This window comes from Labrus bergylta, chromosome 19, assembly GCF_963930695.1.
Source record: "Labrus bergylta chromosome 19, fLabBer1.1, whole genome shotgun sequence".
Lineage (NCBI taxonomy): Eukaryota > Metazoa > Chordata > Actinopteri > Labriformes > Labridae > Labrus > Labrus bergylta.
In genome coordinates, this window is record NC_089213.1 from 10,912,838 (window position 1) to 10,931,300 (window position 18,463).

The window sequence follows — 18,463 nt, forward strand, 5'->3', positions numbered from 1 at the left end:
AGGATTGACACAATTAACATGTGCAAGGAAGAACATCCTGATGTTATCATTCTCTTACTCTAAAATAACTTGAAGAACAAGATTCACGTGGCTTCCTCTGAATTAACCTTTGAACACAGATTATAGATCCTGCAAGGGAATGGGACTTTATTTAGTCCGATTTAATTGAACGATCTGGATGTCAGTGTGATTGGTCATGCTTTAAATGATGAACAGACTCGTGTTAATGGGATGCAAAAACAGACTGCCCGATTATTAACTCAATTGAATTTTCATGTTAAATAACCCTGTAGCTGCAGGCAACAGCTTAACTGCTGTGCTATGCCTTTCTGGGGAAAGTACTTCCTTATCTGTTTGTCATAACACTTAGGCTTTATGCTTGAAGAAGATGCATTGCTGCATCCCATCCACTTAAAATGACTGACCTACAATATCGTCAAAGCCGTTTAGCATATTGTTTTCATTTTAAATCCATGTCTGGATGCATGTCGTCCAGCTTGCTAAATTCTGAAATAGAGAAATATATTTATTTTATACTAAAGCTTTGAAATAGAAAATGTAGCTCTATTTAGACATGACAGAGTCCATTCGTATTGGAACCCACTGATCCAGCTTTTCTCTACAGGAGATAAAACAATTATCCTGAAAGTAATTGTTCCAGGTCTAGGACTATTTGTCCTCCACATACAGCAGAGGTGGCAAAAATAGGTAATATTCTCAAAGACCACGCCTGTGTTTGTGCCTATTGGACATTATGACGACTGTAAAAAGAAGTGAAGTGGAAATTGTGTTTCTATTATTAATCTGGAAATGGTACATTATGTCAGCAGCAGTGTTCAGGCCTTTTGTGTCATTAAGTCTGAGCCAGTGTGGTGAGAGTGCAAAAGATTTCCTCTATCTCCTTTATTAATCAGGTATTTTAATAGAATGTTATTTATGTTTTATCCATTTCTTGAATTAAGTCAAGTTTTAACAATGTATTAAAAACTTTGAATGAATCAATCTGTTCGTTGTTGAAAACATGGATCCAATTCATGTACTGGGGTTTTCCATCAGTGAGGAGCTTGAGCAAAAGGTGTGTTTAACTGAGCTCAATGGAATCTCAAATGGTTTTTGATCTTTTTTGGTAATAATCTGTGGTAAACTCAGATTTCCCCCCCTTGAACTTCAATCTAAGTATACTGAGAGTACAAAAGCTCCTTCATTTGAGTTTTTTTGTAAATCCGTACCACTGTACAATAAAAAAATATTGTCTGTGTCGCATAGACTTTAATTTTCAGTCTTTTTAAAGGTCAACTTCACGCTATTGTAGCTCTATCTTGGTTAACGATCGAGCTGTTAATGAGGTTTTCAGTGTTAACACCGAGCAATCTGTCCAAACCACTAGCAGAACTTTTTGTGCAAATGTGACATTTAGAATGATTGAGCATAAAGCTGAGGGACGTTCACCGGTTATGGGGAAATAGTTGGTCATGTTCAATTTGATTTGGTTGTTTTTGTTTTCTAAAAGAGGTACTGATTCCTTCTGGCAGATCTAATGTCATTCACCTTGAAGGCTTAACATGATTTCATTGTTGTAACACTTAAAGTAGTGCCACTTATCATTACTATCTTTTATCAGGAGGATAAAGGACTGTTACCTTTGTGTAAGCAAAGTCAGATCCTTGTCTAACATCTTCTGTTCTGTAGAGAAGGTATCTGGAAGGAAGGGTCCTTTGTAGATACACTGTTTCAAATGTCAACCTTCACTGGCTGCTCTAGCTAAAGGGCAGCCTGTGGCGTTCTTGAACACTCAAGATCTGCAGGCCAAAGGGAGAGAACCTGTCTTAATTGGCTGCGACAAGGTCCACTTCTGAGTCAGGTGGTCAGTGTTGCGTTTTAAATGTCACCAGAGGTTACATGGAGGTATGTGCTAGTTTACCTGGATCATCAGCTGTCCAGCACAGAATCACAGCCAACTGACCTTTTCTTTAAAAACACAGTACCCTTAATGTCAGGTTACTGGAGGGGTCATTTTCTTTCTGATTATGAATTCAGAACAGATATCCAGTTTTCCCCATTAACATATTCATTTTGGCGTGCAATCTTCTTAAAAAATAACTGGTGTGCCTCATTCATATGGTCTTGGGGTATAATAGCCGATTAACTGAAAGTCACAAAATAACATGAAAACTTGTAAACATGTAATACTTTTAATGTTGCAGGGCAGTCAGATTCTTTCTGCTTAAAAGCCTGATTAAAATCGGATTACATTATTGTTTTGTTTATTAGAGAGCAAGATGAAGATTTACACACAGGCCTGGGATGGTGTGACATGTGTAGCACTACAGGGGCCTTCTGAAACATGGCTCATTAAGTCTGGGATCATAGGAGAGCTAACACAGTCATCAGTCACATCAAGCCATGCTTCCTCTCCGCCTGCAGATATTGATCTTACACATCCTTGGTGAGATATAATCTTTGAGAGTACTGTTTTTGAGGACAAGGTTTTGTGTTAGTCTGCAGAATTTAGAGGCTGCTTAGTGAATATATCATTAAGACTGGTGAAGTTTCACAGACTACTTTTTCCTGTGTCTACTCTGTGGTCTACCCAGCAGTTGGTGGCATAGTGCTGTTTTGCAACAGAAATTAAGATTAGTAATGTTGCAAGAGCAGAAATATTGCCCCTAAGGAAGTTTGGGAGGTGTTAAACCAGGGGTTCTCAACTGGTGAGAGTGGACCCACAAGTGGATCGGGGAGCTGTTTCTAGTGGGTCAGAATGATGTGCCTGAAAAAAAAATTGTCAAAAAGTCTATAAAGCGCTTTTTGAACATGGATTTTTTTTTTGTTCTGTAACGTTTTGATCTGTCTGAGGTCCAAACCGCAACATTTTTCATGAAATAAATCATACTGGTTGCAGGGCGGCTGTGGCTCAGTTGGTAGTCTGTCGTCTCTAAACCAGAAGGTCGGGGTTCGATCACCAGCTCCTGCAGCCACATGTCCGATGTGTCTTTGGGCAAGACCCTTAACCCCAAGTTGCTTCAGCTGCTTCGTTGGCAGCATATGAATGGGATTAGTTTCTTCTGATGGTCACTTTACAGAGCAGCCTCTGCCGTCAGTATGTGAATGTGTAGGTGTGACCTGCGGTGTTAAAGTGCTTTAAATATTCAGAAGACTAGAAAAACGCTATACAAGCTCAAGTCCATTTACCATTTGAAATATAAGAAATTTGGTTCGCAATTTTTCATGGCATAGTTTGTGGTGGGTTCTGAGGCTGGACCAGTTGAGAACCACTGTGTTAAACTATACAAATTGTATGTTAATGAATTTAAGTCAAGCCAGTATTGGAAAATGATGTGAAGCAAGACTTCCTGTTGTCTTTCTCCGCTGGTGTCTCCTTGTGCCTTAAGCACATGTGCTTAAGCATCAAACAAGCATTTCTTTAATTTTCTTAGTAATTAATTAATAATTGATGCCTTACTGTTACTTTTCTCTAATAAATTCCCAAGAGTGTCATTGTGACATTGGTTGTGGGGTGCTGTCTGTAGTCTTATGTAACTACCCTCGGCTAACCTCAGCTGCAGTGTTGCAAGTCTTTCTGATGCGATGGTGAAAAGAGGCCATATCATCCTGTTTGCAGATCTGTTCAAGTATTCTAACATTCAAAGAACAGTTGTATTCACAACTTTTGAGTTCTTATTTGTAGGAGATGGCAGGGTTAGAGTAAAAGTGGGTATCCTTGTGTTGGGATTCTTCCAAGAAGAACTCGGCAGCAGTGTAGCCTTTTGCCTTCAATGTGACCCTGAGCTAATGAGCATCTCAGGTGAATAGTTCTAAGCAGAGATGTCTCAAAGGTTTTCATTCGAGGCTCTCACCGGATATTACTTCTTGACTTTTCTTCTGTTTTTTGATTTTGATTAATGCACCCCGTCCTAAGGTTTACCTCTCCTCCTATACAGTTGCATTCACTTTGCCTTCTTTTGGGCATCAGGTGAGCTTTCCGCTATTAATCCTGATCCCTTATCTTCTTCTGTGCTCACTTAAAATGGCCTGTCAACGGTGTATCTCTATCCAGTAATCAACTGCCTGCCCTATTACCACCCCTGACTACGTTCCGCAGATGAAGTCAGTCATTTTGGCAGGGAATGAAGCTTGTGATAAACTCCCTTCAGTGGGAATATGGTATGTAAATTTCTCCCCATGCAGTCTTCGGTCTGGTGAAGACATAAGCTCCTGGAACAATAACCCAGCAGAAGCAGAAATTGCTCCGGACAATGAGTTGTGATTTTCTGCATGGAAACGTGTTATGCTCTCTCTGCGGGTTCCTGCTTCACATTTTCTGCTCTGGATTTTTCTTAGCAGGTACTCAGACATTGATGTTTTTCATTTTACGGCAGGACTTGAGTGCACCTGTTTCCTTCCTAAACTGTGTTGAGTTGATATTTATGTCAGTTGATTGTAAGATCTGTATGTTTGAGTATCTTAAAGGCCTGTGCTATTTAACAGTGTCCAGTTGTGCTGTGATGTTGATGGCATTTTAGCCAATAATCTCTTGATGTAAACAGTTGTTGTTCAGTTTTTTTTGAGAAAGTACATTTTTAAACTAAATGTATTCAATCTAGTTATCTTGGTAGCATTTGCACAAAGGGACGAAATCGGCACTATTTCTGTATGATCCTCCATTGCACCTTTTGTTCATTTTGTGTTGTCCATTATATATATTTTTTAATCGCTTGTTATATTTGTATCTTATTCTTTGCAGTTTTTTTTAAAGATTCTTAAAAACAAACCTAACCCTTTGTTGATTGTTTTCCAACCAAAACACCAAGTCAAATCCCTTATATGTGTAAATGGACTCTGAAACGATTCTGATGAAAGCATTTAAAAACAAAGTAATGCCATTCAGTTATTATTTGATAACATGATGTTATATTGGTGTTTTGGCCAAGATTTCAATGGACGCAACATTTTTGCAAATCCAGTCTTATCACTGCATGGTCATTTTATAAATTAAATGTAAATGAAATGGCATTTTGACAAAAAACAGCATTAGCAACGTTTGGATTTCTCTAGTTAGGTCTTGCCTAGTGTTATAGTACTCGACATCGGACTTGGTCTAAAGACTGGTCTCGAGAACACTTTTTTTGCGGTCTCGTCTCGGAATCGAAAAGCATTTTCACTCAGTCTCGTCTTGGTCTCGAACTGGCCAGACCCAGTGTTACTGTCTGTTAGTACGTATTTTCATGGATTCATTCATCTTAAAAATTTTGTGGACATATCTTTAAATTGTGTCAACCATCTCACAGTAATTCTACTTTTGGGTCTGTGAAGCTGTAACCTTATATGGGTGAAGCACCTAAGTAGTAGCAGATCTATAAATGGATAGGAGCCAACTATATGTTGTCAGCAACTGTTTGCTAGACAGAGAGTCTACATCTGATACGTATACAAATCAGTATCATGTCATCTTTATTGTTTTATAGTGATGTACCCAAATGGAAAGGAATTTGTGGGCTGTACCTTCTAGCAGAATATAAGCAACACTGTGTGATGAAGACTTTGCCATTTTGCCCATGATGGCCACTTTGCCCATGATGGCCACTTTGCCCATGATTGTCATCGATTGTGAGATCTTGGTCAGCATGGGTCAGCGATGGTCTGCACTTTGTCAGCCATGTGTGTTGTGTTTCTGTGTTGTCTGACCATGGCTGAATAAATCTAAGATGATCCACAGTCTGTTTCACGATTTCATAATTGTCCATCTCATACAGAAATAACCCCCACCTAACACTGTCTGAGTGAGTGAAAAGCCCCCCTGCACACAGGTTTATTTTTTCGATGAGTTTTGGTGATATTTATGGTCTTGGTCCTGACTCTGTCTCTATCCCTTAAAGTCTTGGTCTTGTCTCGGTCTTGTCTCTGTCTCACCCTGCTTTGGTCTTGGTCTTGACTCCGTCTCGATCTCTAAATATCTTGGGCTTGTCTCGGTCTCGGAGCACTCTGGTCTCTGGATGTCTTGGTCTCGGTTAGTGTGGTCTTGACTACAGCACTAGTCCTTCCTAGCTGTGAGGATGTGCTTTTCTTTCCTCATCTTACACTTTGGTCCATAATCAGCTGACATCAACAATTCCAGAAAAACAAAAGTTAAGTTAACAGATAGCAGATAAGTTAATAATTAAGAAAAATGTATGATACAGCCCTTGCAATTTAAACTCAGATCAAATCTCAGAAATTGCTCTTGTGACCAATTAAGGCATTTCTTTAAAACTTTTAAAGAAGTACATCTTTTACAATCGGCGATGCCCAGCAGATTTAAACCTTCCCTTCATGTCGGCTGTGAGAGGGTGTTTGTTCTTTCAGAGCTTTCATACATAGCAGGAAAGCGATCGCGGCCATCATCCCCTCTCAGAAATTAAACCTCTGCGCCACTCTGCTGGGCTCCCTGCATGTAAGGGATATCCTATTAAATGGTATTCACGTTCCTTTTTTTCAACTAATGCATTAAATATAGCTAGTGGGATAACATTGACACTTATGAAAACCTGACCTTTCAAAATAACATTTAAATTGGACCCAGTTTCAGCAAGTAAATCAGGCATATTGTAACAGATATTAAGTTTAGTCTGAGGTTAAACAATAGGAACTTAATCAAATGATAATCCCTGTGTAATGGCTGCTATTTTTTTTTTTTTTTTTAAAGTTTGCCTCGGCCCTGGTTGAAAGTCATTGCTCCGGGCAACATCTGTCCACTGCTCCAACTGTGACAGCTACTCCTTATTACTGGATTACGTTTAAAATGAATAACGGTTGCTTTCTTTGCTGCACATCAGTCTTTAAATGTGAGGATCAACTCTGGCTAGATTAAGTTTGATGTCAAATTATCTGTCCAGAGTTTAAAAGTGAAATGCAAAAAGTTTTGTTGGGCAGGAAACATTTAATCTTTTTAAATTGTGAATTATGTGTGTTTCATGCGCCCGACCATGTCTAATTATTGTATTCCATTATATGAACAGTAGGCTTATGATTAACCAACAATCAATTCTCTTTTGACTGCAGAACAGCAGAAGCCTCTTTTTAAGCTCTCTATTTCACTCTCTATGTTGTGCTCTTCTACTCTCTACATCTTCCATCTTCTTCCAAACAGAAACATCATAGCAGTACACCACAGGTTTGTTACAACTGTCCCAAGCACAGCAGTGTAGCAACTGAAGCTCTTAGCCAAGAATACATTCTTTGCCCCGAGATTACACTCCTGCCACTATATGATCTCACAGTGATCAGACCAAAAGCCTGGCTGCTCGGAGGGGTTGCCATGCTGTGCTTTGAAAACGTTCATGGGGGCTCTTTGCCTGGCCTTTTGATCATAGCCAGGAAAAACAAGGCTGAAGGAAGTTTCTCCTAAGCTTTTTGTCGAGACAGTTGATGCTTCTACTTTTGTGAAGGCTATAAAGCCTTCCCTGACATAGTGAACCGTGGATTGGTTTTTTAAAGGGTCATGATCAAATGTGCCAGGATACTGTATGGCCATATATGTACTCAGTGGTATTTGTAGGTTGTCAACAAGAGCTGCACTAATTGAATCTAAAACCATGAGAGTGCTTTGAACTCTTTGTATGTAATCTGTGCTCAGAAATGAACTCATTCCTGTTCCTGGGAAAATCTGTCAAATAAATGGCCCATTTACTTTTCCTTGTATTTGCTGTGGCATAGTTCATCTTAGCCTTCCCATCAATTTGATGGTTTGTTAATTGGCTAACCTGCTTTATTAGATGGTAACCTCAGGGAAGTATAAATAATGTGTAATGAGTACTAGATTGATGAGCTGTTGAAAGCTGGTGCAATATTACTTTTGATAGCCAGAAGGATATCCGTGTGGACAAATTGATGTGATGTATTTGGATCTAGATTGTTTCCTTAGAAATTTTATCGGATGAGTTTATTACCCAGCCACAAACATTTTTTCCATCTGCAGGGGGTTGAGGGTTAAAATCAATCAACATTAGTTCAACGTATTAACTCATTTCATAGCCTTACTCTCCGGAAATAGAATACTTTTGTATTAGATTTAAATTTGCATTTTGCCTTCTATTATTACAAGTCTATAAACAAAACTTAGTAAATCCAGTAATTTGGTACAAACTTTATATGGACCAGAGTCGACTTAACAGCTACATCTTAGGAAATGATGCTGGGCTAAACCAGTCCTGAAACACAAAAACTCTTAAAGTCCACATGCTTGTGGAACTATTAAAACAAACTTTAGAAGACACAAAAGACGACACAATGTGTATCATACGTATAACAAAATGCAGGAAATACATAAATTGGCTCATTAAAAAAGGGCAGAATGCAGTAACAGACAGTCATTTATTTACTCTAGACCAGAGTCAGTTTTGATGTTTGTAGTTATAAGCTAATCAGCTTCTGGCTTTAGCTTTCTAATTGCTGTACAGACACACACACTCTGTCAATTTTCATACTTAAACCTTGGCATTAAAGCAAATTTCCCCAAAAAACGAGAGAAATCCTTATCCAACACTTTTTTAAGACTGTGTTTATGCAACAAAGAAAACTGGCTTGTTATTGATTGGGTAATGGGTTTCGATCACTTAGATATCGTACTGCATTATTATAACATTTGTCATCTTGTTGCCTTAATGGCACTCCTAATCCTCCTCGTATGCCAACCAATTATTTAGTGAAGGAAAACCACTTTCCAGGAATAATTAGATGCTTAATTGGAACCCTGCAGTACATTAAGGGATGGGTTTACACACATAGTTCTCCCCCTTGTGATACTTTAAGCAGACATAATTCATTAAATACAACTCTTATCATTTCTGTTAAGTAATGTTTAAAGTAATTCACAATAAATGCCAAACGTAAGCTTTCAGAATACTTAGGCTCTGATTCGGTGGATGTCTGCAACTAATTGGAATTTATTGGGTGAAGAAAATGTAATTAACCTTATCTGCACGAGAAACTCATATGCTGAGTGATTAGTTATTTTTGGAGATATGTTATACATGTACGCTGAAAATGATAATATGTTAAGTAGTGAAAAAAAATGAAAGGAAAGAGAGGAACTACCTGATTTGTTTTGGTGAGTGATGTGTTGTAGTGACACATAAGTCACATGACCAGACCTGTCCTAAAGCTTTCCAAAAAACAAATTTCACAAAAGCTCCTTTTTTTAATAAATAGGTGGACGACATCTTAGGGGAGGAGAGCGACAATGAAAGTGAGGGCAAGGGGAAGGAGAAGCCATGCAATGAAGAGGTGGATGAAGAGGAGGAGCGACAGCAGCAGCAGCCAGGAGCTGGAGAGATAGCAGGAGGTGGGCCTGATCCTAAGGTGCCTGGTATGGAGGACAGACAGCAGACACAGATTCTGGCCAGACTGCAGGACAATGTCCAAAGGTGAGCACAGGTCTATATTGAAAAACCCACCTTCCTCTTTAGTATTCACCTATAGTTTGTGACTATTTTTGGTATAAATGGCCCATTTTTGTGTCTTCACTGAGTGTACTGTAGCTCTTTTTAAAGGGATACTTCACCCGTTGAAACATGAATCTGTATTGACATTGGGTCATATATGTAGTAGAAATGTGAAATACATTTTGAAGTTGGTGCCTTCTTGACCGAGAAAAGGCAGAAAGTGTCTTTTTGGCTCATGTGCAATGCAGGCCACTCCCACTGATCTAGAGAACACCGCCTACCAAGCTGGCTACTACCAGACCGAGGCGGAATTCATTTCACACACAAATTCTACTGAGTTTTTCCAGGCAGGATAGCGCTGGCTGTACGCTCGGGAGTATCTGCATGAAGCGTTTGTGCGGCGAGAAGAAAAGCGCTGCACATCCGTCCACTCAAGTTGAAAATCTTTTCAACTTTTCAGAAAGCCGCTGTTGACATCACAGGCGCTCTTTTCAAAATGTATGATATTCCCTGTATTATAGCGACCTACAGATCGCATCTTACACGTCCTCTTCGCTCCGTGTCTGCTGGGGTAAAAAACGATCTTGAATATAAAACCTGCAGCAAAAAGTAACAGAGCAGTGTCGGTCATACAGCGGCCGTTGTCATCAAACTGTTGTCATAGAGACAGGACGGACGTGCAGCACTTTTCTTCGCAGAGCACAAACGCTTCATGTAGACACTACAGAGCGCACAGCCAGCGCTTTTCTGCCCGGAAAAAAACGCTAGATAGACACAGGGCCTTATTTGGCAAATTCATTAAGACATCTTCTTTTTTTTATTATTATTTTTTTTTTATTGGTGATAAGGTGAACAAAATGAAACAAGAATATATAGACATGACAACTAAAGCGAGAACAAAAAAATGATAATAAAAAATAATAATGGACAAAATAGATACAAAATAGCAAAACATAAGCAAAGATACAGAGAAATACATTTCAATGAGATGAAAGTCAAGCAATGATTTTCATGTTCATTAAGACTTCTGAAGTACTCTTACTTTTCTTTCACAATTTTAATTATTTTCAGTTGGTCCCACCCCCTATGGGATTGCATGAGGACCTACTAATGTGGTTTTACCCCCGCTAACAAAAGCAGCCTCCAGTGACGCAAAATGACGTTTTTTGCGTCATCAGAAGCTCCTTTTCTGACAAGAAATATGGAGCTTTCCCGTCTCAGTGGAAAATGAGGGCGGGATGCACGACCATTCAAAAATACTACCAGGTTTCTAATGATACAAAGCTTAATGCAAATGGGTGAAGTATCCCTTTAAGTTAATGTCGTACTTTTTGTTGTTGTTGTTATCTTTCCCTCTAACTAACTATCCCTCAAGCCTAAATATTTACCATTTGTATTAGTAGCTCAGCTAAAGTGCTCAGTTTAGCCTACTTAGATATATTCACACCCGTTTTTTTTGTTTCTAGAGGAGAGGTTGACTGAAAGAATACAGGCACAAGAAGCATTTGGAGTCATAGAAATTGTGTTTTTTTTTAACGTTCAAAAGTGTTCTTTTGTTAAATGACAAGTAAATACAGCTGTCAAATAAAAACATCACATACGCCAAAGGAAAAGTGGTTATATAACACACTTCACTTGCATCAGAAGAAAATGTCTAAAGCTTGACAAAGTTCAACTCTATTCCTTTGTAGTGCTCAGTCCATACTTGAAAAGAAAGAAAAGGATGGTTCTAGTCCATCAAAAAATCTAACGGTTCTACAATTCTACAATTCACTTAGCAGACGCTTTTATCCAAAGCGACCTACATCAGAGAGTAAGAACAACACAAGCGAGGATCTAGAAAAGAGGAAACGATGTCAGTAAGAGCAAACGGAGAGCGTTAATTTTGATCCGACACACAGGTGCTGACAGGAAGTGCACAGCGGCAAAGCACAACATTGACAGCAGTTCTTGAGAGCTCTAATCAGTATAGAAACTATCTTAAAAATGTTATCAAACAAAACCATCGCCATCACCATCATCATCATCAATGATATCAAAACCATCATCAGTTCTACCAAACTGGTAAGTGATTGAAAAAGTAATGGACGTTCTTCAGTATTAATTTTGACTTAATACAGATAGTCAGAATCAAATAATTTAGTCTATATCTATTGTAGATAGTGTGATATATTGTGAATGGCAGATCCATGAGGATCACAGTTATTTATTTTTTTAAAAGGACTTTTATATATATTAAGGTACGAAAAGATGCAAATTCCTCATTTAAATTGACAACAACTATCTTAATATCACATGAGCGGCAGGTGGTATTTGCCTCCTCAAGCAGCTTAGTGAGATGGAAAATAAAATCCCAAACTATCTTGTTGCCTTCAGCTTGATGTTTCAGCCTCCTATCAAGGTGAGACACAGTGCATAATAGTGACAGAGAGCAGCCAGTTAGGCACACTATTCCTGCTCACCCACTACACTGGTGGAGTGGTATAAGAGACTATTTTGGGCAAAAGTCACGGATTAAGTTTGTTTTTCTGTCTGCAGGTAATACAGACTACACCATGAATCTCAGCAATATGTTTTTTTTTTATCCGATTACATTTATGTATTGAAATATTAACATTTTAGGTTTAACTAAAAACCCAACGCCTTTCACAAACATACAAAGAGTTACAGTGTGTTTACAGCGAATGTGTCAAGTGTTAGATGATCGCTTGTATAGCCTCTGTGAATCAATGATGAAAGTGTTGACAGTATAAAACAAGCGGAAGTATTGAAATCCATTATCAGGGTCATTTTTATTTTCCCTCAAAGTCATATTCCATCTTCTACATTCGTTCATGAAGCAAGCAGCAATAAAAGTAAAAGCCCTCTCTGGCACATTGTGTCAACAAACAGCATTCTCCTCTTTCATAGTTGATTCTCTGCATCCTGCATTCAAAGCTTCAGATGAGAAGGACGGTGAACTACATTACAGTTGGCAAGGTTCTATATCCATTCAGAGGTCTTGCAAATGTATTTTATATTTTCAGACCATACTCATCCACTGGCTATAATCATAACACACCACTCAATCAGCATGGACTTGCTGAAGCCAGACAGTCTGGTCCGTTGCCATGGAGACAAATTTCAAACAGACATCAGGTAGTCGAAGAGTTCTGATGAGAGCCTCCTTTTGCTGAAGGAGATGATTTAGTTTGGTCAATCTTGTAGATTCAGTTGTTCCCTGTGGATTATTTAGTTGTCTCCTGTCCATCCTCTTTATCTAGTATTTGTGTCATTTTAACATTTTACACCTGAGAATTGTGCAATTTATTTCAGAGTTCAGGAACAAACCAGTCTGGAAACCCCAGACCAAAGTAAAAAACAATATCCCATCTGTCTATGGCTGTACATGACTCTAAAATAACACTTAATCCTCTGACCATCAGTCCCCTTTCTGTGCCACAAGTGCAACTTTGTATGATACTGTATGGTCACTAGGGATGTTTTTTTGGCCCGTTTGGAATTCTCCTTGGTCAAGGTTTTGGCCCTCTGTTGTCGTGTTTACAACAGCAATTTGTTATTATCTTGAATACGACAGAACTGACAGTTACATTGACTTTATTGGGGTGATCTTTAATAGTGCAATTGCAGCATTGATATTGTGTACATAAATTGGTACAACGTGAACATGTGCCTGTGCATTCAGGATCTGTATTTTGCACACAGAGCATATGCTTTAAAAATAGGCACTTTGGCAACATTCAACATGTAACATGTAACAAGTGCAGACTGTGTAAAGTTTCCTTCTTTAAGTGTGCCAGAATTAGGATGGTTTTTAGTTAAAGAAACAAGATTTTTAAAGTGATAAAAATTGTCCTTGTTAATTTTATATCTATACATGAATAACAAAAGTCAGGTGGGTAGATAAAACGTGCAAGACATGACTAATTTGATTTGCCTTAGTGCTGTGCTAATGATGGATAAATGTTGGGTCTTTGTGGATGGTATAACAAAGAGTAATGTCTTTTATCTGCTCTTTTGTATAGTCTCTTGAGAAAACATTAGTTATGATTTGGCACTATACTTATAAAGATTGATTGATTGATTGATTGATTGATTCCTCCCAGTCAATAACCAGTCTTGTGCTCTATGTCATTTTGGTATTTGGATACACTTTGTCTTTCATTACTATCCTTACAAGCATCAGAGTACTCTTGTTTCTTTATTGTTCATAAATGAATCAGATTCTGAAGATTTATCCAAAATCCCTCCTCCACAGTCACTCTGTTATTCTTCCCTGGGTGATAGACAGTCGGTAATTATTTCTTTAGTAGTGTAAAATGTCGTTTTCAGGCGTATGGTTTGTCATTTTGCACCGTCTCTGAAATGTTGTTTCAAAGAATTCGGTAGCATCTATTCAACTTCATGCACTGCATTGTGAGACAATTGAAAATAGCGTTCATGCATGAAATTATTAATTAGAAGTCCCATTGTTAAATTGTATTGAATATATTTCAGGTGTTTCACTTGACATGGAGGAAAAAAAACACATTTGAAAATAACAAGTTCCAAAAAACTATCACAATGCACTAATGTATTAGTAATGGTATAAGTTACATAGGATTTTGATAAGTTTAAATGTTTGCTCAGCAACACATGTTCTCAGGTTGAACCCTTAGGTTGAATTGGGATACAGGTCTGCTCTTTGGTTGGTGAAAAAGGACTAGGACATGGAGTCGGTAGAATTGGTATAGTCATCGTCTCTCAACCACAAGGTCTAGGGTTCGATTCCCAACTCCTGCAGCAATATGTCCGATGTGCAAGACTGAATGGTCTTCTGATGGTCTCACTACATAAGTGCCACTACCACTGCCCACAGTAGTGGGTAGGTGTGACATGCTATACAAGCTGAAGTCCATTACCATACGTGCAAGCCTTATTATACTGTAATATGGTGATATAGTACGTTAACCCCAAAAAGCAAAACAAAAAATACCGTGATATGAATCAGAGGTCACATCGCCCACCACTAACCACTGCTACTCTTCTTTGAGACTTTGGTTTCCTGTCTGTATGCCAGTGTTCAACCTCACAGTTATGATTGACAGCGCTTTAAAAAACATGATACCTTGTTAGCTGTGTTTCCTTCACTTTTGGAAAACTCTCTTCTTTTTCTGGACGGTCTGGTTGTGGTCCAGTATCCATGGCTACCCAGGCCTGAGCAGGCAGCAAAGTGGTGATTTTCTTCTTCCCCGCGCATTCTTTGTGACACATCAGTCTGTCTGTCACCTGGCCCCTTATGTTACTGCTAATGAGTCGAGCCTGAAATCACTGTCCGCTGAGTTGTGAAGTTGTTATTGAAGACTTCAGAAAGTCCAACTCCAGTCAATTCAGTGGTGGAGGGAAAAGGCACAAGACAGGCAGACTGCCACACAAGGAGTAGAACATAGGTTTGATTGTGAAAGCACTGTGGGCTCAATTTGGCAGGTAAGCTGGGATGCTTCCACAGATAGATTCAAGTTACTTAGTGTCTTCCTCAGTGATGCCCCAACAACTTTTCTGGGAGTATAAAGTAGCGAGTGGGGAGTGTGGCTATGGCTAGCCTTCGGCCCTCCTTGCAGGTTAACATTCACATGTCTGTGTTAAATGTGGTTATGCATTCCTCCAGTCAATATGCCAGTTAAACCTGACAGCCTACAAACATTTTTATCTCAATTTCCTTGATCAAAGTACTGCTAGTCACGCTGTTGCTGTAAGATGCTCATTCACATTCAGGCAGTAGAGCCAGAAGAAAAAGGACAATTAGCCAGTACTACAGCCAGTCTAGACTGCCATGAAGAGCAACAGTGACCACCCATTTTTTTCAACGACTGTGCTTCTAGAAGTAAATTTTCCCATGCAAATCCTCCATTGACATTTTACAAAATCCCCATATCAAGAGATTGAAGTCTGAAACCAAGATAACCAGCTATTCCTATACTCGTGACCATGGTACATTTGAATCTGCGCTGACACAGCATTGAAAAACTGACAAAAAAGCAAAGGTACAAGAATGTGTACATAATTTTCATCCGGCGTCAAGGAACTACCCATCCCAACTTACTAGCTAGCCTGCTAGCCAAACCATCTGTTTGCATTCAGCACTATTCCAAACATCTATCAAATATCAAAAATAAGCTGCTGTACATAAAACTCTTGCGACAAATTACCGGTTTCTTACAGTGGACACAACCGGCATAGTGTACGTTCTGTAAAGATTAACACAAGTCATAAACCATGTATTTCCATTGTAAAAACAAAAAAAGAAGGAAAAAGTCAACATACATTACTGTCTGCTAAACTGCATCACTGTCATTTTCCTGTCAGACAGTGAGGGAATCTGACTGGATTGTTGCCCAGTATTACATTAGAAGCAACTTATGATTTATAGAAGAAGTTGTACAGTCTATTCTTGATTTAGTCTCTGTGGGACCTCCATTCCCTCGAGAGGTGGCTTAAGAGTTGACATTGTGTCGGTTGCCATCCCTGGCTTCACCAATTGCTGATATTTGGCACAAAATAGACTCACATCTGTTGCTAAGAAACTGTTTTGTTCACAGCATCATTCAGTATTTGCTCCTGTCTTTCTTTCATGTTTCCGTCGAAAGTAGAAGCAACTTTGCTGCTTGTCCTTCTCTTTTCATGCATTCTGCTGTGATCCACTTACAAAGAGCGCTGTAGTTGTGATCTTATCTGCATCCACAGGGGTTATCTTGAATGCATTTTCAGTACGATGCTCTTAAATAACTGACTGCAATCAAGTTATAATGTCTCACGGAGGTGATTACACCTTTTGCACCAAGTTCAAACAAATAAAAATCTTAATTGGTAGAAAGTTAGGAGACCAGATTCAAAGGAATGGTGTCGCTAACCATGGATTTAATTTAAATAATCAGCTTCAACAAAGGTGATCCCAACTTGCCTTTAATGACAGTTCTTCTGAACACTGCTGAGTGCTGGTAAAGTCCAACAACTCACTTACATAATTATATGCTGTCTTTTTTAAACCCATTAAGAAAGAATCTGCATTTGAATGATTCCATGTTGCATATTTTATGTGAAGTCTTTTATTTAAAATCAGTTTTCAGGTCCATTTCACATTCAGTGTATCAAGGATTAGATTCATGACAGGGTATGATCTTGAATTTCAAAATTTGAAGGAAAAGGAGCCCATCAAGAGGTTGAAACTAATACTCTTTTTCAACAATTATGTCCAGTTTACCTTCGAAGACGACTGAGGATTTGTAATGTGCAAGTTATTACTCTGCAACTTACAGCATACAGCTTAAAGATATCTTCTTTAAACAAGTTGTCAAAATAAAAAAATCTTTTCATTCTTCCGCTTGTGCAATGAAAGAATTTGTCACTTTTGTTTTTTAAAAACATCTTTATCAAGGTTCCTTCAACTGTCGTTTTGTTGTTTTTATAAAGCTGCTTGGGAAAACATCCCCTCATAATTTCTTTCAAGAATTTAAGATTGCATGAACATTGACAGAAAAAACAAAGTTTACTTCTTCATGGTCAGGTCTGAGTGTGTCTAGAGTAGGTGTATCTCTGGCAAATATGAAATTCAATGGAGTCATTGGCAACATGTTTTGAGTATTACCCTCCTCCATTGCTGTGTCCTCTAATTAGCTTCTCAGGAAAGGGTCGAGTTTACAGACCTGGAACTGCCAACCCCAACAGTCTTAACTTTTCATCTAATTTATATTGCGTCTGTTCACCTTGTCAATAGTGTGTTGCTATAATTCAAGTTGAATTCATCTCTTCAACTCAAACAGTAGGATCATTTCTTGCAAGCTGGTATTTTAGCTCCCATGAGGACGTATTGGTAGTCTCCAGGTGAATCGATGTGAATGATTTCAGAAGAGCAGTGGCACTTAGGGATCTGACAGTTTTAAAGTTTAACAAGGAAGTTACAGGGAGGTTAAAAAGGTGGTTGAACTCTTATCTCCCACCAGCTGATACAGACAGTTTCAGGCCATAGCTGTGGCGCGCATTTTAGGCTTAAGGAGTTATAGTTGTTTTTGTTTCATGGCTTTAAAAATGAAGTCTTCAAGTTGTAGGCTTCTAAAATTAAGTTATTCTTAACGTACTGTGAGCTGTTTGAATAATTTATATTGCTCCCTAGTAGGAACTACACCACCAACGAGAAGAATGAAAGGCATTTGATGGAGGCTGAATCAAACTTTATCCCCTAACCTTGGGTTTATGGAGAAATTATTTTCCTTCAGATTCTGCTCTTCTTATTTATCTTGCCTGAACAAGTTAATACAGAGAATAAATAGGTATATTCTCAGGTCTTCTTTTAACCCCTCTACGCTTGAAATTTAAAATTAAACAAATTTACCAAATTTCAATAGTACCTGGCAAATATTTAGAAATCAGTGTCTCTGATTTTTGGCAGACTAAGACTTATAACATTACTATTTATTCTTTTTATTTTTGCAGTTCACTAGGGATAAGGGCCCTTCAAGGGGTTTGGAGAGCTATACCAAAGGTGGTTCCTTTGAAATACCTTTCAAGTCATCCTGGAGCTGTTCAGTTTTATGAAATCTGGCAGCTCTATCCAGACCAAAGAATCTCCTGACTTCAAACTTTTAGACCGGGCATTTTCCAGCAACATACTATATCCCTTGTGTTTTTTGTCCCGATTTGATTCAAAATCAATATTAAGTTCCAACTGGTAAACCTAGAACTAAATACAACTGTCTACAAAAGTAGTGACTATATGTGCCTGGACGATCGTCTATACGATTTTAAAGACAGTCTTGTTATGCACAAACTTTAGAAACTTCATAGAAACGATTTATGAAGTGTTGGTATTTCAGTGTGTATGGCTTCTTTGTTTAAAACGGTGCATTGACTTCATTCTCTCACTCTCACCGTGTCTTCATTTAATTAGCACTTTTTTGATCCGATTCATGGCTCAAATTCATTGTTCAAAAAAACTGAAACAATACAGATCTTGAGTTTTATGATCTTTCACGCATCTAAGAAGTAGTGTCACAAAATGATGAATTTTATAA

The 18,463-nt window shown here is 38.4% G+C and overlaps 1 protein-coding gene across 3 annotated transcripts in view; it reads left to right on the forward strand.

Moving 5' to 3' along the window:
• Positions 1-18,463, forward strand: part of ctdp1 (CTD (carboxy-terminal domain, RNA polymerase II, polypeptide A) phosphatase, subunit 1) — a 69,128-nt gene that overhangs the window by 25,232 nt on the left and 25,433 nt on the right. For 2 of the 3 annotated variants that reach the window (XM_029279395.2, XM_020644100.3), the window contains exon 12: positions 9,184-9,398. The exons of the other annotated variant lie outside the window; for it this stretch is intronic. In XM_029279395.2, the coding sequence (XP_029135228.2) occupies positions 9,184-9,398 (215 nt within the window). The remainder of the gene's footprint in view (positions 1-9,183; positions 9,399-18,463) is intronic. 3 annotated transcript variants of the gene reach the window in all.